Source organism: Myotis daubentonii, chromosome 10 (genome assembly GCF_963259705.1).
Source record: "Myotis daubentonii chromosome 10, mMyoDau2.1, whole genome shotgun sequence".
Lineage (NCBI taxonomy): Eukaryota > Metazoa > Chordata > Mammalia > Chiroptera > Vespertilionidae > Myotis > Myotis daubentonii.
The window spans coordinates 30,450,446-30,466,385 of NC_081849.1; the positions used below are offsets into that span (position 1 = coordinate 30,450,446).

General features: G+C 40.4%; 1 protein-coding gene and 1 pseudogene across 2 annotated transcripts in view; both read left to right on the top strand.

Annotated features, from left to right (window-relative positions):
* Nucleotides 1-12,917, top strand: part of LOC132242804 (aldo-keto reductase family 1 member D1) — a 34,727-nt gene extending 21,810 nt beyond the window's left edge. The window contains exons 5-9 of one of the 2 annotated variants that reach the window (XM_059711896.1): nt 2,636-2,758; nt 5,535-5,644; nt 6,258-6,423; nt 10,007-10,089; nt 12,641-12,917. In XM_059711896.1, coding sequence (XP_059567879.1) covers nt 2,636-2,758; nt 5,535-5,644; nt 6,258-6,423; nt 10,007-10,089; nt 12,641-12,683 — 525 coding nt within the window. In that variant the 3' untranslated portion in view covers nt 12,684-12,917. The remainder of the gene's footprint in view (nt 1-2,635; nt 2,759-5,534; nt 5,645-6,257; nt 6,424-10,006; nt 10,090-12,640) is intronic. The other variant, XM_059711897.1, reaches the window with a different exon arrangement.
* On the top strand, nt 3,443-4,867 carry LOC132211277 (small nuclear ribonucleoprotein G-like; annotated as a pseudogene).
* Nucleotides 12,918-15,940: the final 3,023 nt, after the last annotated feature.

A 15,940-nucleotide genomic window follows, 5' to 3' on the forward strand; every position in this document is an offset into this window, starting at 1 on the left:
AATAAAAAAGTAATAAATCCTAAACCTCTATGTACCTAATAACAGAACTCCAAAAATACATAAAACATAAACTAAGAAATTTGAAAAGGGAAAGATAGTAAAAGAATCAGTAATATATAATGAGATTGGTATCAGTTTTGTATTGATTTGTTCTGTTTTATAATCAGCAGCAAAGGGTGTAAAAGAGATAAAAGAATAGTATTTTCAAAGTATTGAAGAATAAAGAACATTGAACTGGAACTTTATATCCAGTCAAACTATAAGATAAAAATGATGTATAATAAAAATATTTTCTAATCCACACACTGCTCAGAAATTTTGCCACATAAAGACAAACATTGAAAACTATCCTATATAATAAAAGCCTAGTGACTAAAACAGCGAATGACCAGAGACCAGAACAACCGTGGCCCCTCGCTCCAGCCAGCCCCGCCCCTCAGCCTGGACCCTCACCCTGATCCAGGGCCCCCATCAGGGCAGGCTGGCCAGCCCCCACCCATGCACCAGGCCTCTATCCTATATAATAAAAGGGTAATCTGCAAATTGACTCTAACGGCAGAATGACCAGAACAACTGCTCGACCACTCACTGTGAGGTGCACTGACCACCTCTTGGTCCCTTTCCCTGGCTGGCAGGCTCCATCTCCCCAATGGTGAACAGGGAACTGGGGGTGGGTGGTGGGGGACACAGGTGGTGCCAGGCCAAGGCCCCCACCCCACCAGTCGCTCCACACACAGAGAGCAACCCACAGCAGGGGTGTGGCCGGCAAGTGGGCAGGAACGGCCGACCTCTCGGTCCCTTCCCCCAGCCATCAGGCTCTGATTAGCTGATGGTGAACGGGGAACTGGGGATGGGTGGCAGCAGGGGGTGGGGCCGGCTTCAGGCAGCCTGGGAAGATGGCTCTGATCACAGGCCTATGGACTGTACCCGCATATGAATTTCATGCACTGGGCCTCTAGTTACTAAATAAGAGGAGCAAAAATTTAAAAGATGCTCTAAGAAGTGTAAAAGTGAAAGTGATCAAATCAAAATTGATATAGTTTTTATTATCTATAAAACTACCTAATATTAAATAAAAAGAGAAAAACATACCTATAATAATAGGAAGTTAAATTCTGCATAGACTATTAACATCATAGATGTTAGGGGCAGGGTAAATCAAGGAATATGGGAGCATGTAAGTTCTTGTCTTTATTAAAGGAAAGATATAGATATAAAAATTTTAAAAGAAAGTATTAAAAAGAAACATAAAAGTGAGAAAAACTGAAATAAGAAATTAAGATGGTAGAAACAGTACAAATATATTTATAGTTGCAATAAATATGAACTAAATTCACCTACTAAATACCAAGATATACATATTAGAATTAGACACATCTAAGCATAAAGACATGTGAAAGTTAAAATTTAAAGGATGGGGGAAATCTTAACAGTCTAATACTTACCAGAAAAAGTTGTATAGTTATATTAATATCTGACAACATAGTCTTTTAATTTTATTTTTTTAATCCTTACCCAAGAACATTTTTATTTTTAAATTGATTTCAGAGAGAGGAAGGGAGAGGGAGAGAGAGAGAAAAAAATCAATAATGAGAGAGATTCATTGGCTGCCTCCTGCATGTCCCCTATGGGGGACTGAGCCCACAATCTGGGCACGTGACCTAACTGGGAATCAAACCATGGTTCATGGGTCAGTGCTCAACCACTGAGCCACACAGGCTGGCAGACAACATAGTCTTAAAAATCAAAGGCATTATTAGGAATGGAAAGATCCCACATCATGATAAAAGATTAAATTTACCAAGAAGATATACTAATTTCCTATTCCTTTTTTTCTAGAATGTTACTTTTTAATATATTTTTAATGATTTCAGAAAGGAACGGAGAGGGAGAGGGAAAGAGAGAGAGAGAAACATCAATGATAAGAGAGAATCATTGATCAGCTGCCTCCTGCAGCCCCCTAGTGGGGATCAAGTCCACAACCCCAGCATATGCCCTGATCAGGAATCAAACTGTGATCTCCTGGTCTATAGGTCCAGGCTCAACCACTGAGTCATGCCAGCTGGGCGAGATATATCAATTTTAAACAAATATGTACCCAATAAAATATCTGCAAAATATATAAAGCAAAAATTTGGAAAACATTTAAAAAGGAATACATGAAGACATTATAAATCCACTATTATAGTGGGAGATTTCTGACATATTCCTTTAAATTATTGAGATGCCAGGAAAAGCTAGACCTAATGTTATATATAATGTGTGTGTAGACATCCATATATATATGAGAGTCAGAGACAGAGACAGAGAGAGAGAGAGATTTGCATCCCAAAATAGGAGAATACACATTTGTACACATATCAGACACTTACAAAACTTGATTAGGTACCATAACATAAAGAAAGCCTCAACAAATTTCAAGAAATAAGATTGTTATATACAATAAAGGGGGGAGATATAAAATGCTCCTCAAACTCATGATTCTTGCTTGTCTCCCCCACTTTTTTTTCTTCACAGAATGACTATTGACACACACATGGACTTTCCTTTTTAAAGAATTTATATTAACCCTCTAAACATTCATTCTTGCTTGTTTTGAGGCTTCTGTCTTGATTCAATGGCATTTACTCTACAGGCTTTGGAAGCTTGCAAAGATGCTGGCTTGGTGAAATCTCTTGGTGTATCCAATTTTAACCGCAGGCAGCTGGAACTAATACTAAACAAACCAGGACTCAAATATAAGCCAGTCTCCAACCAGGTACAGTCTAACAAGAGGGTGGAACGTGGCAAAGGATTCCAATAGTTACTTAACCTGAAGAACCCTGGGTTAGGTGTCAGAAAGTTGTGTGGTCACTCTATGTAAGACCTTGGGTAAGTCTTTTAACTTCTTTCAACTTATGTCTCTTTTAAAGTATATTTTTATTGATAGAGAGGAAGGGGGGAAGAGAAAGAGGGAGAGGGAGAGGGAGAGAGAGAGAGAGAGAGAGAGAGAGAGAGAGAGAGAGAGAGAGAGAGAGAAACATCAATGATGAGAGAGAATCACTGATCAGCTGCCTCCTGCAAGCCCCACACTGGGGATTAAGCCTGCAACCTGGGCATGTGCCCTGACCGGGAATCAAACTGTGACATCCTGATTCATAGGTTGATGCTCAACCACTCCAGCCAGGCTAAAAAAAAGTTTTGAAAGATTAAATCAAAACAAAAATAACCCCCCAAAAATTTTGAAGAAAAATAATGAGAGGAACAAGACTTGCCAGATATTAAGACATATAGAGTATTTACAATAATGTAAGATTAGTGCAAGAACCAATAATACAGATAATTAGAAAATAACAATCAGGCAGGCCCAAGTATAATAAAAACTTGATGTAAAATAAAGTAGCACAAACTAATGGCCAAAGGATGGCTTTTTTAGTAAATGGTGTGGGGGAAATGACTAGTTATGTGGAAACAATATAGCTCTTTGCCTCATGTCATACTCCAAAAGGAATGTCCCTATGGTCTTGAGTTAAAGAGAAAAAGGAAGTCATTGTAAGACTACACAAGAATTTCAGTTTTCTGAAGCTATGGACAGAAATGGAAGCCATGGACAATTTAAACAGAACATGTTAAATTTAGTAGTATAAAAAAGTTAAATTTGAAAATATCAGAAGCAAAGAGCAAGAAAATATACATAATTATATTTTTAAATATAATAGAAAAAGTTTACATGCTTGCATATTAAAAGTCTAATAAAAATGAGAGATTAAAAATGGTGGCAGAGGGAAGTATCTTTGAGCTCACTTGAACACTATAAGCAAAGCTCACCCTCCCAAGTTAAAAAAATTAGTTATCAAGACAAGAAGTTATCATTGAAATTAAATGGTGGCAGACATGTCCAAGGAATGTTGTGGGGATTTGATCCCTTTATGAATCTTGTGATAGATGAATGTGTGGCGATGGAAACTGGTGCACAACAGAACAGTATTGGAATGGTGGTTAATACAAGGAAATAGTATCATCATGTTAGAAGCCTTGGAACGAGTATGAAGAATGGATGTAGTTACCAGAGAAATCAACTGCTTCCACACGTCCCCTCTCCACAGCACCTGTTTTACTACAATATAAAAATAGAGTCCTGTCCATTTTCACATTGAACTTTGATTAAATACACTTTTGTATTGACTTAAAAAAAATGGTGGCAGAGTAAGTAAAAGGTGCACTGACACTCTCCCAGGACCAAACTGGAAATACAACTAAAATACAGAAAAACCACCCTGAAAAATCAACTGAAGACAAGTGGGAGAAAACCCTGATAACCAAGGACCAAAAGTGGAGACCTCATAGAGACTGGTAGGAAGTGCGGAGGTGCAAAAGGGCTAGCTGGGCTCCCACAGACAATAGCTGAAGGTCTGAAGAGCTATCTCAGCTGTGGGGAGTTCCCACTGAGAACTCTGGGATCTAAACACTAAGCTGAGACCCCCAGCCCAGAGAATCAGAACTGAGAAAGGTGCCCACAAAACATCCGGCTATGAAAAGCAGCAGGGCTCCTATCTGCCTGCCAGAGATGGCTGGAAATGCAGGCAACATCTTAAAGAGCCAAAACATCTTGAAGAGCATACCAGCGCATTTCCCTTCCCCCTCTTCTTCCCTCTCAGGCATGCATCTCCTAAACTCTAAGGCACCCCATGAGACTTGCAATCAGGGGAGCAATGGCCAGAGGCAGTTCAACCTGGGCTAACTCCCTGAAACTGTTTCCAAAGCCCCCTTTTCTCTAATTTGTCTCATTGACAACTCCCAACCACTCACCTGCCTGCCTGCCTGATTGCCCCCTAACCACTCCCCTGCCAGCCTGATTGACATCTAACTGTTCCCTGCCAGCCCGATTGCCCCCAACTCCCCTCCCCTGCCGGCCTGGTTGCCCCCAACTGCCTTCCCCTGCAGGCCTGGTCGCTCCCAACTGCCCTCCCTTTCAGGACTGGTCCCTCCCAACTGTCCTCCCCTGCTGGCCTGATCACCCACAACTGCCCTCCCCTGCTGGCCATCTTGTGATGGCCATCTTGTGTCCACATGGGGGTGGCCATCTTGTGTGTTGGAGTGATGGTCAATTTGCATATTACTCTTTTATTAGATAGGATGTTTGATCGTGAGAGACAGAGGGCTTCTGTGACATGTCACTTCTACTTACTAAGACTGTAATCTGAACATTGAGACTGTTTATTATGGAAATTGCATTTTCTAGGGTGTTTATTATAAATAACTGATTCTGTTCACTTCAAGTTTGAAACTATGATAGGTACACAAAATTGAATTTGTTTCTCAATTATTTTAGAATTAACCCACAGATGGTGCCCTCACTAATCTTATTGTAATTAACCTCACTAGTATTTAAACAGTGTTAAGTTTCTTTGTTAGGAAAAATATTTAGAATTTGTCTTACTATCCATAATGCTTTTAAATGAATTTTATGTCAGGATTTTTTTTAAAACTATGTAAAATTGCATTCATCTACAAGGCCTTAATTTTGTGCTCTGCTCTCCAATTCAACCACATAGGTGGAATGCCATCCATATTTCACCCAGAGAAAACTCCTGGAATTTTGCCAACAGCATGACATTGTCATTGTTGCATATAGCCCTTTGGGGACCTCTAGGAATCCACTGTGGTAAGTATGTGTACATCCCTTCAGGAAGTGTTGCCTTTGATATAGAGTATAAAGCTAATGTGAATTATTTGATTGAAATGACTCTATTGGGCTGTGTAATCTTAAGAAAGTTACTTAAACTCTTCAGGTCATTCTCCATATATCCAAACTGAGCTAACAAAACCTTCCTCACTTAGATGTTATAAGAATTGATTATTCTATACTAGAGGCCCAGTGCACTATTACAGATATCCCTATCCCCCCTTTACCCACAGACCAAAGTAGAAATTTTTCTACTCTAATATGATTCCACGAGTTGTACCTCTACTTATTCCACTTCAGGCTACCTGCCTTCTCACATATGCCTTCTTTCAGCCCAGCCCTCTCTATAAGACACATCAAAAAATATTTACTTTCTCAAAAAGGCAGCAATATAAATTTGCCTCTCTTGATCTTCCCACACTAAGAACAACTCTTCATTGAGGACTCAGCAACCACAGAAATTGCTTACAGGTGACCTGAAATGTCCTGGTAGGTTACCAGGTGAATGGGAAGACAGAGGAGGAGGAGGATTGATTAACCACTGGTTCTCACTGATCTAGCTAAATATCATGCATGTTTTTATTTTTTTAAGGGTGAATGTATCTATCCCACCTTTGTTAAAGGATGAACTTCTAAACTCATTGGGGAAGAAGTACAATAAGACTGCAGCTCAGGTTGCTTTGCGTTTCAATATCCAGCGAAGGATAGTTGTCATTCCTAAAAGCTTTAACCCTAAAAGGATCAAAGAAAACTTTCAGGTAAGAGAACTGCTTCTGAAAAATGTAAAAAGTAGGATATTTTTTATTTAAAGAATTTTTGTTCAGATTAGTAAGAAACTTGTAATACCTTCACATTTTATTTTATACCAGCTCCCTGACCCACTCTGCCCATATTGGTGTTTAATTTTAGCTGAATTTGAAACTATTGCTAGCACTTTGGGGGTTGCTTTGCTGATTGTATTATACCCATACTTCAGAAATACAGTATTGTAGGTACTATTCCAGACCACCACAATAAAGCATGAATTGCAATAAAGTCACACAAATGCTTTGCTTTCCCAGAACATATAAAAGTTTTGTTTACACTATACTGCAGTCTATTAAGTGTGCAGTAGCATTATGTCTAAAAAGTGTACATACTTTAATTTAAAAATACTTTATTGCTAAAAAGTGCTAACTATTATTGGCGCTTTCAGCGAGTCACAATCTTTTTGTTGGTGGAGGACCTTGCCTCAATGTTGATGGGCTACTGGTAGTTGCTGAAGGGTGGGGTGGCTGTGGCAATTTCTTAACATAAGATATTTGCCATAATGGTTAACTCTTCCTTTCAAAAACAATATCTCTGTCACATGTTATGTTGTTTGATAGCCTTTTACCATAGACCTTCTTTCCAATTGGAGTTAATCCTCTCAGGCCCTCCTATATGAACTAACTTTATGTAATAGTCTAAATCCTTCGTTGCCATTTCAACAATATCGACAGCATATTCACCAGGAGTAAGTTTCCTCTCAAGAAACCACTTTCTTTGCTCACCCATAAGAAGCAACTCCTCGTTCTTTCAAGTTTTATCATAAGACTAGGGGCCCGGTGCACAAAATTCATGCACTGGGTGTGTGTGGAGAGGGGAGTGTCCCTCAGTCCAGCCTGCCCCCTCTCACATACTGGGAGCCCTCAGGCGTTGACCCCCATCACCCTCCAATCGCAGGATCGGCCCCTTGCCCAGGCCTGATGCCTCGGCCAGAGGCGTAGACCCCCATCACCCTCCAATCGCCTGATCGTCCCCTTGCCCAGGCCTGACGCCTCCGCCAGAGGTGTCAGGCTTGGACAGGGGACACCCATCTCCCCCTGATCACTGGCTCTGGCCCCCGCCCAGGCCTGAGGCCTCTGGCCCAGGAATCATGCCTGGGCAGGGGACCCCCATCTCCCTCTGATCGCTTGCTCCACCTCTCGCCCAAGCCTGACGCCTCTGACCCAGGCTTCAGGCCTGGGCAAGGGGACCATCATATCCCCCCAATCCCTGGCTCCGCCCCCCACCCAGGCCTGATGCCTCAGCCAGAGGAGTTGACCCTCATCACCCTCCGATCACCAATCACCGGATCGGCCCCTTGACCAGGCCTGAGGCCTCTGGCAGAGGTGTCAGGCTTGGGGAGGGGACCCCCAGCTCCCCGCGGTTGCAGGCTCCGCCCCTGTCCAGGCCTAACGCCTCTGGCCTAGGTGTCCGGCCCGGGCAGCGGGGACCCGCAGCTGCAGCGGCCCCGCGATCGTGGGCTCCGCTTTAGGCCCAGGCAAGGGACCCCTAGCTCCCGGGACTGCCAGCTTCGACCGTGCCCAGCTCCCATCGCTGGCTCCACCCCTACTTCCTGCTATCACTGGCCAGGGCGGCAAAGGCACCTGATTCTCCGATTATGGCTGGGGGGCAGGGCAAAGGCGGCCCCAGGGCCGCCTTTGCCCTGCCCCCCAGCTCTTAGCTCCCCCCTGGGTTTCTGATCACTGTCAGTGGCAGGGGGCTTCTTCCTGCTTTCCCTTTCGCCTCCCTGCATTGTGCCTACATATGCAAATTAACTGCCATCTTGTTGGCAGTTAACTGCCAATCTTAGTTGGCAGTTAACTGCCAATCATAGTGGCAGTTAACTGCCAATCATAGTTGGCAGTTAATTTGCATATAGCCCTGATTAGCCAATGAAAAGGGTATCGTCGTACGCCAATTACCATTTTTCTCTTTTATTAGATAGGATTGCAGCGATTCAGTCATATCTTCAGGTTCCACTTCTGATTCTAGTTCTCTTGCTATTTCCACCACATTTGTGATTGCTTCCTCCACTGAAGTCTTGAACCCCTCAAAGTTATCTGTGAGGGCTGGAATCAACTTCTTCCAAACTCCTGTTAATGTTGATATTTCTACCTCTTCTCATGAATCAGGACTGTTCTTAATGGCATCTAGAATGGTGAATCCTTCCAGAAGGTTTTCTATTTACTTTGCCCAGATCCATCAGAAGAATTCCTACTGATGGCAGCTATTGCCTTATAAAATATATTTATTTTTTAAAATGTATTTTTATTGGTTTCAGAGAGGAAAGGAGAGGGAGAGAGAGAAACATCAATGATGAGAGGGAATCACTGATAAGCTGTCTCCTGCATGCTCCACACTGGGGATCAAGCCAGCAATCTTGACATGTGCCCTAACCGAAATCAAACCTGGGACCCTTCAGTCTGCAAGCTGATGCTCTACCCACTGAGCAAAACCAGCTAGGGCTGAAATATATTTCTTAAATAATAAGATTTGAAAGTCAAAATTACTCCTGGACCCATAAGCTGCAGAATGGATGTTGTGTTAGCAGGCCTGAAAACATTAATATCACTGTACATCTCCATCAGAGTTCTTGAGTGACTGGGTACATTGTCATATTTTGAAATAATTTTATTGTTTTTCTGAACAGATGTCAACAGTGGGCTCAAGAGAGGAAAGAATGCTAGACAGTTAGTTATACCAATTGCTGACAGTATTTTAACACTTAACAAAAATACCTCATAGTAAAAAGTCTTTGACACTGTTTCAGCCATCTAACGAGAAAAAGAGAGTCACTAAATGACTAATGTGTAGACTCATCAAAAATTGTTTTTAAAAAACAACAGCAAATTTTGAAGTACCTAAAACAAATGTGTGCATGTATTCAAAATTTTACTGTTCAGGCTGGCCAGTATTGCTCAGTGGTTGAGCATTGAACTATGAACCAGGAGGTCATGGCTCAATTCCTGGTCAGGGCACATGCCTGGGGTTGTGGGCTTGATCCCCAGTAGGGGGTGTGCACAGGAGGCAGCCAATCAATAATTCTCTCTCATCATTGATCTTTCTGTCTCTGTCACCATTCCTCTCTGAAATCAATAAAAATATATATTTTTAATGATAAGAGAAATGATTGAGGACAAAACAAAGCAAATTAAAAGTTTTTTAAAAGTACAAAAGCAAATCTAGAGACAAGGGTTTATTTTTTAAGTGTACACAGGCTCTAGTCCAGAATGAAAAGTTCAGCATCTTGTCCAGAAATAATAAGAATTCTTCAATCTTGGAATTTCAAATGTCCTGAACATACATTGTTTTGAAGCATTTGGAATTTCTTGCAAGATATCCCCAGCAGAATTGTTTTAAGACAAAGCGTAAAAGAGAATTTCTGCTCCACTTCCATTAGGTGGACCCCCAGCGCTAATCCAACTCCTCTTAAGACATTTGCAGAGATGTTCATAAATCTTTGAAGGATTCCAACTGCTGTCCACACTCCCTGATCCCAAGCTTGACCCATTTTCTGTCATTATAAATGTCTGTCTTTTATTTCTGTTATTTCAGATCTTTGACTTTTCTCTCACTGAAGAAGAAATGAAGAGCGTCGAAGCCTTGAATAAAGATGTCCGCTTAGTGGATCTGCTCTTGTGAGTTCTGGGGGATCCTTAATCCGGTACCAGCCAGTGGTGTCAGATTGTCAAGTGTCACCAAGAGGGCCTTTATGAACCTGGACCTATATTCACAGAAAGCTCGAGGCTAAAGGCCACCGGGCAGCATATTCTGAATACTAAATTGGTCTGGGTAAATTACATTCATTCTAAGAACTCCCTGTAAATCTACATTTTTATTTAAAAGAAGATTTCTGGCATTTATATCACATCTCATGACAGGTTAAGGCATGGCAGGCTAAAGACCTTAAGAATATTTAGTCATAGTGTACAAATAATATGATTCCAATTAATCCAATTGCACCACAATTATTCAAATGCCATTTGTATTTCTTTACAAAAATCAAAGTAATGCAGGAATTAGAACAAAGTTATCAACAAAAAACAATTCCTGGGACAGAGACATGGGAATGTCGTAGAAAGAGCATCAAGTTGAGAGCCAAGAAACTAGTTTTATTTTATTTTATTTTATTTTATTTTATTTTATTTTATTTTATTTTATTTATTGTTGACACTATTACAGATATCCCTATCCCTCCTTTACCCACTTCCACCCAGCTCCAGACTCCCTGCCCCCTCTGGCCATCACCACACTGTTGTCTATATCTATGGGCTATGTATATATGTTTTTTTACTAATCCCTTCACCTCAAGAAATTAGTTTTAGATGAATGCTCACCTATAAGATTTGAAGCTTCTAGCTCCACCATTCTAGCTCCATCCATCCACAAATAAAATTCCTTCACTCCTACAAATGTTGCCAAATTCAGCTAATTCGTGAATATTACAGGGCCTTGAAAATAAAAAGAGAATACACACACATGTTGTATATATACATACACGCAAATTTTTCTTCTTAATCATTCTTTACTAGTATTTCCAGTTCTTCAGATCACCTGGATAGCCATCTTTTTTCAATCCTCTCTTTGAGTGAGCACTGATAAATGCTCATTAAAATAGTTCCTATAGTTTGGACACTTTGGGCCCCACTTTAGTTCAAGAGTCAGAAACTGTTGTGACTGTGTGAATGTCAAATTTCTGAATCCATTTCTGAATGAATGAAACAACTTCCTAATGTGAATTTTCCAGGAGAAAACATTATCAACATCAAAAAGTATCACCTAATCTCAAGAATGAAAGAGTAAAAACAAACTCAGAAGTAAAAAACATATAGATATGAAGATAAATGATTTCTATTGAATAAATATCATTAAATTAAGAGATAGTAGGATATAGTCAATTCACCAATGTACTGATTTTTTTTTCAGACAGTTAGTTTGTAATATTATTTTGTTTGACATTTGATGTACTTAATAGCGAATTCTAGAAACAATGAAAAAGTAATTCATCACACCAGGAATAGAAAAATTATTGAGAAACAAAAATTAGGCCTCATGAGTAAAAACAAAAGATTATTTAGGCACTTTGGGCCATGATTCCTTTTTGTTTTTTATCCAGTTAATCCTTGACTAGATTTCACAGCCTTTTTCTGTTTTAATTTATATTTTATTTTAATGTATATTTTAATTTTTTAAATTAAATCTTTACTGTTGAAAGTATTACATCTGTCCCCTTTTGCCCCCATTAACTCCTTCCAGCCTGCCCCCAGGCCCCATCCCAGGCTATCACTACTCTATTGTCTGTGCCCATGTCCATGTATATATATATATTTTTTAATATATTTCTTTATTGATTTCAGAGAGGAAGGGAGAAGGAGAGAGAGGTAGAAACATCAATGATGAGAGAGAATCATTGATTGGCTGCCTCCTGCACACCCCCTACTGGGGAACGAGCCCGCAGCCCAGGCATGTGCCCTTGGCCGGAATCGAACCTGGGACCCTTCAGTCCCCAGGCTGATGCTCTATCCACTGAGCCAAGCCGGCTAGGGCTGTATATTTTAATTGAAAGCTCCTAGTACTTGTAGAGAACTGTGTCTTAGATGTGCTCCATGACAGGCGCCACACACACACACACACACACACACACACACACACACACACACTCCAATCCTTTCAAAGACTGTTTCACCATTGCTATTTAAGAGATAGGTTCATTATCATCACTGTCATTATTATGGCAGAAACTTCCTTTGCTGGTCTTCACCTTATAGATCTCAAACTATCAACTCTCAGGAGGCCTAGTGAGAAGGGCGAGGAAGCACTGTACGGAGAAGAGGGTGACCTTGCTTGGTGACAGAGCTGTGAAGAGAAGTGCCTATGTGGTTCCTCTATCAGGACAGCAGAAGGGAGGGAGGAGTTGGTAAGAGGCAGGCTTCACTCACCTCCTGTGTTTTTGTTCTGAGCAAAATGTTGGTGTAGAGGCAACCAGCCCCCTCCATGCCCAAACACACACACTGAAACCTCCAGGGCTTTAGTAAAAGTGCTGGCTTGATGAAAACTGGGAGGAGGTGGGTAAGAAACCCAAGGAATGATTAACAGAGGGAGGGAGTGGTCGCTGAAATTGTCAGAAGATGCTTGTAACACATACAGCTGTGTGACTTTGGAATGAAAGATTTTCCCTTGTTTTGGCAGGTGGTCTGATCATCCTGAATATCCATTCTATGAAGAATACTGACTTCAGAGAACTCCTGCACTTACTTTTCCCTGCGTGTGTACCATGACCTTTGGCTGAGTGATTCCCCCACATGTGGAAGTGAAAAGGGTTTTACTATCCTCAGATGAAGTGGCGATGGCTTAACTTCTGTATAAGAGAAGTGACTTTGACTTAGCTATGTTGAAGAAAACAATGCTTAAATCTGTTGAAATAATAGTTTGGAATTAAATAATTAAATTGTCAGCAAAGCCATAATGATTTGGTGGTTGTGTATTTCCATCATCTTTTATTCATTTTACCCAGCTTTAGGGATGGATAACTGCTAGTTTTCTCTTGCATGCTCTATAGGGCCTCAGCTTCCACATAACTGGTGATCCACACTTACTTCCTATCACTCTTGTTCCCATGTATCATACAACCACCATTATGCAAAATGGCTTGAGACTATCCACATACACAAATAAAACCTTGTATTATTAGATGGTCCAAAGATAACAATTTTAAAAGAAGGCATTTGAAAAGCAGGCTTTCAGAATATTGAAAAAGGCTTTCTAAAATTATTATTCATAAGACTTTTACAATGTTATTGGGATAATTATGTAAATTTCAACATAGCAAGTTCCAAAGATCACTGGTAATTTTACTCTAAATTTTTGTAATTGAATAAGAAGATTATTAGAATTCTGCAATAGAAATATATCTATTTTCAATTCAACTAAATCAATATATTTTATTCATTAACATTAGGTCACTTTCACAGAGCAAGAGAGGTCTTTAAAAAGTATTTGTCCAAACCAATTGCTTATAGATAATCATCAATGACCTGAAAATATACACTTCTGAGAAATTATCCTTTTTTAAAAAATTGATCTTTACTCATTATTGCCACTATTTCCAATATTAATACTTATAATGCTGTGCATTAGAAAATATTTTGTTCACAAATATTAATAAACTATGATGATTTGCTCCACCACATGGATCTCCATTTTGTTATGGGGTTAGGGAGCTAATCATATGAATTCAATTCAATTGAAAAAACCGTGATCCTGCTGGTGGGAATGCAGACTGGTGCAGCCACTATGGAAGACAGTATGGAGTTTCCTTAAAAAACTGAAAATGGAACTCCCATTTGACCCTGTGATCCCACTTCTAGGAATATATCCCAAGAAACCAGAAACACCAATCAGAAAGGATATATGCACCCCTATGTTCATAGCAGCACAATTCACCATAGCTAAGATCTGGAAACACCCTAAGTGCCCATCAGTAGATGAATGGATTAGAAAACTGTGGTACATCTACACGATGGAATACTATGCTGCTGTAAAAAGGAAGGAACTCTTACCATTTGCAACGGCATGGATGGAACTGGAGAGCATTATGCTAAGTGAAATAAGCCAGTCAATAAAGGAAAAATACCACATGATCTCACTCATTCATGGACAATAGAGACCATTATAAACTTTTGAACAATAATAGATACAGAGGCAGAGCTGCCTCAAACAGATTGTCAAACTGCAGCGGGAAGGCCGAGGAGGGTTGGGGGGCAGGAGGTAGGGGGGTAAGAGATCAACTAAAGGACTTGTATGCATGCATATAAGCATAACCAATGGACATAAGACACTGGGGGATAGGGGAGGCTAGGGGACTGTCTAGGGCGGGGGGATAAAATGGATACATATGTAATACCCTTTGTAATACTTTAAGCAATAAAAAAAAAATAAAAATAAAATAAAATAAAAAAATTAAAAATAAAATAAAATAAAAAAAAATAAACACTTTGACACTGGAAAAAACCGTGATCAAGTTCCTATTGCACATTTAGCACTGGGAAGAGAGGGAAGAAAAAGGAGAATAGAAATGAAAATAAAAGAACAGAAATTTGAACCCTGATCTCTACTGTCAAATCACTTCAAAGTATTTTGAGGGGTCTGAGGTGGGGAAGGGACTACACATATCATACCATTTTTTAACATTGATTTCTAGAGAGAGAGAGAGAGAGAGAGAGAGAGAGAGAGAGAAACATCAATGTGAGAATGAAACATCGATCAGCTGCCTCCTACATGCACCCTAATTTGGGATAGAGCCTGTAACCCAAGCATGTGCCCCAACAGAGAATCAAACTGACGACCTCTTGTTCAAGGGACGAAGCTCAACCAACTAAGCCACACTAGCCAGGGCTCAAACCATTTTTTAAAAACAGGCATTGGAAAAAGATCCCCACTATTACTCAGGGAAAAAATATAAATTCCTAAAGATTGGAAGTGGGGGATCCTCAGTCATAACAGATCCCGGGGACAGAAAACAGGAAAGTCAGGAAAGACTGAAGGTCTGATATGAGCTTCTGCATGTCACTTCTCCCTCCACTCTCACTCTTCTCAAGGTTCCCATTTATTTTGGGGTGAATTGCATCCCCAAAAGTTATATGTTGAAGTCCTAGCTCCCAGCACCTCAGAATGTGACCTTATTTCAAAATAAGGTCACTACAGGTGTACATAGTTATGATGAGGTTGTTAGGGTGGACCTAAATAATCCAATATGGGACTGGTATCCTAATAAAAAGGGGAAATCTGGACACAGATACTCAAACAGGAAGAATGCCATGTGCAGATAAAGGCAGAGATCTGGGTGATGCTTTTACAATAAAGGAACCTCAGAGATTTACAGCAACCTACAAGAAACTCAGTAAGAGGCATGGACCAGATTCTCCCTCAGAGCCCTTAGAAAGAACCAACTTTGCCGGACGTTTGGCCTCCAGAACTGTGAGATAATAAATTTTTGTTATGCATGGCTCAGTTGAGCATCATCCTGTGCAGCAAAAGGTTGCTGGTTCAATTCCTGGCTGATGTGGCTCAGTTGGTTGAGCATCATCCAGTGCACCAAAAGAGTGCCGGTCTGATTCCTGGTCAGGACACATGGCCAGGTTTGCCTCTCTCCCCGCCCCCCCCCCCCTTCCCTATTTATCTCTAAAAAAATCAATAAAACATATTTTAAAATAAATAAATTTCTGTTGTGTATGTCTCCTGGTTTGTGGCACTTTATTACAGCAGCCCTAGCAAACAAACACACCATCCCTCTGTCATGATTTCCAGCCTCTCCAACTGAACTCAACAATAAAAATCACCTGATTTAGTCAAAGCTTTGCTGAGCTCAGGCATTGCTGACCAATACTTTTGAATTTCCTGGGGACTTTTGTAATCCCAGAGATGTTTATTAACCCAAAGCAAACTCCAGTCTAATAAGAGGCCTCTGATGTGCTGTGGACTAAGGTATGT